At 36.7% G+C, this 7541-nt stretch overlaps 1 protein-coding gene across 1 annotated transcript; it reads left to right on the plus strand.

Moving 5' to 3' along the window:
* The first annotated feature begins 1345 nt into the window (after window positions 1–1345).
* On the plus strand, window positions 1346–7050 carry LOC133315360 (protein IMPAIRED IN BABA-INDUCED STERILITY 1-like). Its single transcript, XM_061516965.1, has 9 exons — window positions 1346–1812; window positions 1910–2194; window positions 2281–2598; window positions 3805–4032; window positions 4360–4454; window positions 5059–5128; window positions 5245–5775; window positions 6380–6512; window positions 6696–7050. Exons 1-9 carry the CDS (start codon window positions 1465–1467, stop codon window positions 6713–6715), a joined length of 2028 nt encoding a protein of 675 aa, XP_061372949.1. The 5' UTR covers window positions 1346–1464; the 3' UTR covers window positions 6716–7050.
* Window positions 7051–7541: the final 491 nt, after the last annotated feature.

Raw genomic sequence — 7541 nt, forward strand, 5'->3', positions numbered from 1 at the left:
CATATAACTGATTATATGATGATTTATGATCAGATATTTGATTAGGTTTTGAACCTAATATATCATAAAGATATGATAGGATGTTGTTGGCAAGATTTGATGAGATTTGATTTGCAACAAATCCTATTCTCTCTCTCTTTGATGGAGCGCCTTTTGGGAAGGGATTTTTATTGATTAAAAATCTGATTTGTTTTTAACAAATATGCTCCTCTTGTGCGCCTCTTTATATATGTTCCTTCTAGGGTTTTTAAAAAACCAACCAAGCCATTCTCTCCTAATTTCCTGTGCCATTTTTGTGAGGTTTTCTCTCAGAAAACTTCACTCTTCCAAACACTTTTACATAGCCTCCTCTCATCACATATTGAGCGAATAGCAAGTCTCTTTGTGGTGATCAATTGACGGCTTTACTGGAAGGAGTTCCTGTATCTAGACGCAGGTGGTGTGGATCAACGTTAGAGGGTCTGAACCCTTCAGACCTACCTTTGATCGTCTTGAGTTTTTCACGAACAAGGTATGACATACGTCTTAAAGTATGTATCTTGATATGCATGTGTATTCCGCTTGCGGAGAAATTTTGTTTTTCCCCTCTCCCATGCTACGGCCTTCAAGGCCCTCTTTTTACTTTCACAGCCACCTAAGACGCAAGCAACACTGATTTAGCAATTAATTGATGGGAAATATAAGAATCATGTTGCAACACTGTTCATTCCTGCAACAAGGATCCGGCAACGTATCTTGAGGATACGGCGCCGTATCGTGATTTTGGTTTGACTTTTTTTTTTAAGCGTGGAACCCACACTTGATTTGTGTGTGAAAAAAATAATCTTGTGATGTGACATGACAAAAAAACGAAGAGTTAATTTATTGAATGGAATCATTACATTTCATGATCACCCACGCGCTTTCTAAATCCAAAATAATCACAATCCCACCCATTCCTGATTCCAGCCCCTCTCTCTTTTCTTCGCCATTTAGTAACAACACACCACAAACAAACAAACAAATTTCATATAATTTCAAATCCATTGACTCACAAACATAAACTAAAATAAAATAAGAATGCAAACAAATGCAGAGAATATAAGGTCACAGCTAAAAACCCAAAACTCATATTTTAGGTAATTTCCAAAAAAAAAAAAAACATTGAATACACAGAGTTGTTGTTTCCATTATACATATCTCTCCACTGATTTCGTTTGTCTCTTCTATTTATTTTATTTCTTCCTTTTTTAAAAAAAATATTTTATTTTATAATACTCCCTCCTGATAAAAATGCTTTTGTCCACAATCTCCGCAATCATCGCTGCAGCACTGAAAATATCATATCATAAACATTCCGTTACTGATTCCGCGTTTCGATTTGAGGAACCATTGAAATGAATTGCTTTGCTTTGCTTAGCTTAGCTTAGCTCTGCTACTTATACAAAAGTAACAAAACGCAGTGTCGTTGTTGACAAGGATTCAATGGGTTGTGTGACTTCGAAGGATGCGGTGTTGGTGACGCCAACAATTGACCTCTCGGGCGTGTTTCGGAGCAATGCGGTGGTGAACGAGTCGGAGAAAAAGAAGAAGAAGAAGAAGAAGACTGAGTCATGTAGAGCGAGTCAGAGCGAAATCGGTGAGTCTGGTAGAGCGAGTTCCAATGCCGTTGTTGCCTGCGAGACCTTGAGCTTCAGGTTAGGGGACCTGAACAAGTACGTGCAAGGCGAACACGTGGCAGCTGGCTGGCCGGCTTGGCTCAGCGCCGTCGCCTGCGAAGCCATTCACGGCTGGGTTCCGCTACGCTCCGATGCCTTTGAGAAACTCGAGAAGGTTCGTAACATAATAATTCAGAAAACAAGCTTCTTCTTGTTATTATTATTATTATTGTTTATGTTAGTGTTGATTATGGTGATTTTGATGTGAACAGATAGGGCAGGGTACGTATAGCAATGTTTTTCGAGCGAGGGAGATTGAGACGGGGAAGATAGTGGCATTGAAGAAGGTGCGTTTTGATAATTTTGAGCCAGAGAGTGTGAGGTTCATGGCACGGGAAATAATGATTCTGAGGAGGCTTGATCATCCAAATATCATAAAGTTAGAGGGTTTGATTACTTCGAAATTGTCATGTAGCATATACCTTGTGTTTGAGTACATGGAGCATGACATTACAGGGCTCTTATATACTCCTGATATCAAGTTTACTGAACCACAGGTAATGATTAATGTCATGTCATGTTATGTTATAATTGAAAAGAGATGAACTTGTTGTGATGCTATATTTATGTTTGGTTTGTGCAGATTAAGTGCTATATGAAGCAGTTGTTATCTGGTATTGAGCATTGTCATTCGAAGGGTGTGATGCACCGTGATATCAAGGGATCAAATCTTCTGGTGAATAATAAAGGGGTTTTGAAGGTGGGGGATTTTGGATTGGCCAATTTCTCTAATTCTGGGCTGAGGCATCCCCTCACTAGTCGTGTTGTTACTTTGTGGTACCGTCCTCCGGAGCTTTTGATGGGTTCTACTGATTATGGTCCAGCTGTGGATATCTGGAGTGTTGGCTGCGTCTTCGCGGAGCTACTTGTTGGGAAGCCTATACTTCAGGGGAGAACTGAGGTAGGAACCTTTCCGGATTCATTCCCTTATCATGATGAATATTAGTGTAGCGAAGTTTATTAGATCTTATTAGAGAAAAATGGCAAACCTTATAGGATGAATTTTATATTATAAGCTTAAATTAAGTAAGAAAGGAAACAAAATATGAATTTGAGGTAGTGTCCATCACCACACTACACTCGATATGATCATCCTGATTGTAGAGTGGCATGGACATTTGAGTTTCTTTGTTAAGCTTTTACAATTTTCAAACTACTTAAAACAATATCAATGCATATAACTATTGCCAGCAAGGTGCAGTAAGATTTCAGTTCAGAAACTTTTTAATATCCTCTCTATCTCCCTATGGTGAAGACTCCATTTCCTTCTCAGAATAAGATAGCTTGATGTAGAAATGCTTTATTTTTTAGCATACCTTTATGCTTATATAGAACCTTTTGGGATTGCAATTCAATTAGAAAGTTTCATAAATTAATGTGCACATTATTGGTCAATCCTTGTGGTGCATAGCAATTAAAAAGAGCTCCTGGATCTTATCAAACGTAAGCGACATGCAGCTTGCAAACTGAAACCCAGGAATGTTGACATAGGAATTGGGTCAGATGCTTGGATGGCCCTGTGGTATGCGCCATCCTTACCACTTTCACTTTAAGGAAAAAAATTAAAACTTTTAACTTTCAAGAGCAAGCCTTACACTGCATGTCCACCAGATATCAGTCTCACCATTTTTCTCCCTTTCTGAAAAATTAACAATCCTAAATATAGGTCATGCTTACAACGTGAGTTGCATTGCATATTACTTATATCTGAGTTGCATTGTAAATTTCAAATTTAATTCTATGTTGTTGCAGCCAACAATTGAACAGAGCTGAAATTTTTGTCTCATACCTATTGCATGAGGTTTCACGGAAATCTGTCAATGGGTCCTTTTGAAATTGATGCTATCATTTCTTGTCCAGTTGTTTAGGGTTGCCACCATTCTATTTTTTGATATGGATGAAGTGGAGAATGTGATCAAACTAAAGAATGTGATACCTATTTGCATTGTCTGTTAAAGAAGGAAGTGATTCAGTCTGAAAATCACTTCTTAAAACGTTAGATGGCTGCTAATAAGTTAAAATGAATAAACTGGAAACGACAATTCCCACACTATGTTTGAATTGTTCTTTTGAAACTCTTCTAAATTCTTTTTTGTTACATATTCAGGTTGAACAATTGCACAAAATTTTCAAGCTTTGTGGCTCCCCACCTGATGAATTCTGGAAAAAGACTAAACTTCCTCATCCAACTTTGTTTAAACCACAGCAACCATATGATAGTTGCCTCCGAGATTCCTTTAAATATTTGCCTGCCGCTAGTGTAAATCTGCTACAAACTCTTCTTTCTGTCGAACCATACAAACGTGGGACTGCTACATCTGCTCTCTCATCAGAGGTAGGTTAATTTTGTATTTGTTGGAAATTCCTGAAATGTCATTTTTTCCATTGGAAATGGCCAGGAAAAATAATTTCTATATAGAATTAATCTTTTTTGCAGAACATTGCCTGTTGATTTACCTTGTCCATTTTGAATTAGATAATACTATTTGGGCAATTTTCTGGGTGTATGTGTATCTATGCATGCTAATCAATTGCTTTTTCTAATATTAGTCCAATAAACAAACCCATCCGTCATGTTTCTGCAAACTTTATGACTATGTGAATCATTAAATATGATATGGACTCTTCTAGTCTTCTGATACAACTACCTTACTACTTTCAGTATTTCAAAACAAAACCTTATGCATGTGACCCATCAAGCTTGCCGATATACCCACCCAGCAAGGAAATTGATGCAAAACACAGGGAGGAGTCAAGGTGAGACCCTTCACTGTTCGTTTTATACAGAGTTACTGGAAAATAAAGGTTTAGGTTATATTTCAACTTATGTCTCTGGATTACCTCTTATCTGGTATGATCAAAATAAGAGAATATCTTCACGTGCATTTCACTTGGTTGAGTCTACTACTACCATAATTGGATTTCTTAAGTTGATCCATTATAGAGTTTTTTTTTTTTGACAACTTGATCACAGTCTAGCTTTTGGCATCGAATGACAGGGAGAGATTATGAATGGTTATTTATTTCCAAAATTCATTTGAATGCACATACCCGTGCAGTAAATTAACAATGAAGTGATTAAAAGTAAGTCAACTATTGAGACTAGAACTATATGTTTTCAAAAGATGAGAAAAGCAAATCATAGTTGTTTTTGTCAAAATAACATAAATATATTAAAAGGACTAATGCCTGTTCCAAGGGAGAATGGAATACTCCATTTTGTTTTATACACTCCATCTCTCAACAGTATTCAGCACGTACCACGAATGAAATTTATTTTTACGATTTCCATTTTCGCAAGCATTACATTTGTATTGTCTTTGAGCTTTTTTCATGAAATCATATTGTGATGAACTTTCAGGAAAAAGATTGGTGGACGAGTTCGTGGAACTGAAACAAGGAAATCATCAAGAAAGTCAGTCCAAGCAGAGGTCTATCTTGCTTTGTCTTCTTGCATCGTGGTGTTTCTTTTCGTTTGCATGCATACTGATTTACAGGAATGGTCTAATTACCTAAAACCAATTCTCACTAAATATTTCTCTTACAGGATTTGGCAAGTCAAACTCAGACTTCCCAGAAGGTCAGTGATAGACCTGCCCGCATCCTTAAAGAAGGGAAGACTAACATCGGAGAGGAGGCACCAAAGCCATCCGTTGATAAACCTGAAGATGCTTCCCATATGAAGAATGCATCTCAAGGAGATATTCCCTTCTCTGGACCATTACAGGTTTCAACCTCAAGTGGCTTTGCATGGGCAAAAAGCCGGAAAGATGACACTTCAATTCGATCCCATTGTCGAACTATGTCAAGAGGACATATTTTCAATCCATCAGAAGCTTCCACACTGAATTCAAGGAACAATTTGGATACCATAAACCAGGAAAATAAGGAGTTTTGTGGGGGACGCACCAACTCTAGGGACCATGACCTATTTGAAATTTCTAAGCTTCCAATGCAGAATCAATGGATTAAGTTTGAGCGTCCAGATTCATTTGATGCTTCTGATGAGTACCACTCGCAAGAACTGTCTATGGCGCTTTATCATAGAGAAGATTCAGTATCCAAGAGAAGTAATCCGGTAAGTTTGTAAGTTGGCTAGATTTTCTATCATAGTGTTGAACATGAGATCTCATCATCTGTAAGTTGAAATGAAACTTATCTGACTCTTCCTACATATTATTCTGTCTCCATGTGTAGAGATTGATATGGAGTGCTAAATAAAAGAGGAAATTAGGAATTTATTATGATGCAGGGAATTATTTTGAACTTTAAAAATTGTATAAAGACAAATTTTGATGAAATAATGGCATTGTTTTAGACCAGTGGCTTGTAACTAAATTTCTTCCTTAGGTGACAAACAATTCAATTGATCGATCTACTACTCCTTAGATAAAGTAATTGTTTTCTCGACTTTTAATTTGTTAAAGGAATAGGCCAATAGCAAAGACTAGGGACCCGTTTCAATTTTACAGATAATAATATATTGTTTTAACAAAAAAATTTCTTGTGTATTTGCTGTCATATGATCATAAATGATCAATACATGACAAAGCTGATACTCTTCAGTTTTACCTAGGAATTTGTTTACCTTACTGTGCTTTGCCCTACCTGTATAAAATTCTTGGACCATGTGCATTTTGTGTCCTTGCGTAGACATGATTCTTTTTTATTGCCCTCCTCAGTTTTACCAGGATCAAGGAGAAAAAGTTGATTTTTCGGGACCCCTACTATCTCAAATGCACACAGTTGACGAGCTATTAGAAAAGCATGAGCGTCACATCCGGCAAACTGTCCGTAGATCATGGTTTCAAAGAGGTATAATGGCATTACTGTTCTATCTATTCTACCTCATTTTTGTGCGTAGACTTGAAATCATTAAAAGAATAATAAAGAACTACACTATTCCAAAGCTTAATCATTCAACGAGCCATTAATGAAACCACTCTTGAGAATGTTAGCATGGGATTTCTTGTTAACCCTTTGATCCCTGGATTGCAGCTAAGAAGCTTGGGAAGTAAATCGAGTAATTGCAAGGGTGTTTTCTCTGGAACGGCGTAGACCTTGAACATCATATCAAAATTATACAAATACTTCTGAGAAGTCCATCTCCATTTCAACTTTCAATTTATAGAAATCTGAGGGCTGCTGCAAAGAAAAGAATATAGGTTGGAGTTCACTGTTTTGGTCAATTATAGATAATTTTTTCTGATGATCTAGACTCATCCCCTCTTCTTGCCTTTGCTAATTGTTATTATCTACTTGCAAGTCTCATCTGGAAATTGTATATATTGCATCTGGCTTGAGGGTATAGTCTAGTCACCGTCATTATTCGATTTTTTTTAGGCTTCAAAGGAATCCGATATAGCAATTTCTATATCTGGCAACTTCCTAGTAAGCAAGGAGCCTAATTTTGCGTAATACCATAATCTCCTTAGTTCTAATGCTTCATTTGTGGGCCTGAAATCTTACTTCCCATCTTTGTTGGAATTTTTACTGCTTCTTGCATATTCACCGCTAGCACGTTCAGCATCCTATAATTGCCAATTTGCCATTGCGCTTATGCAAACTGCTGTTGGCAGAAAAATTTTTAAAACAAAAATTTGCTAGACTCCTTCAATCTACTTGTAAAAGGTGCAAATAGTTACCGTAATACAAAATTTCGTGCAAAAGATTACAAGCCTGCGGCATTTTGTAACTTTGATCTAAAATTATTGTGAATTTTTTTACATTATTACCTAAGAATGTGTGGATACATTATTAAAGCTGACTTTTTTTTATAATTGTGATAATCATGCTCTGGTAATGATTTGTATATACAGAATTGGATGATATAAATAACTTATG

The sequence above is a fragment of the Gastrolobium bilobum genome, unplaced genomic scaffold (genome assembly GCF_033153095.1).
Source record: "Gastrolobium bilobum isolate Gb01-03AN ecotype WA unplaced genomic scaffold, APGP_CSIRO_Gbil_v1 utg11851, whole genome shotgun sequence".
NCBI lineage: Eukaryota > Viridiplantae > Streptophyta > Magnoliopsida > Fabales > Fabaceae > Gastrolobium > Gastrolobium bilobum.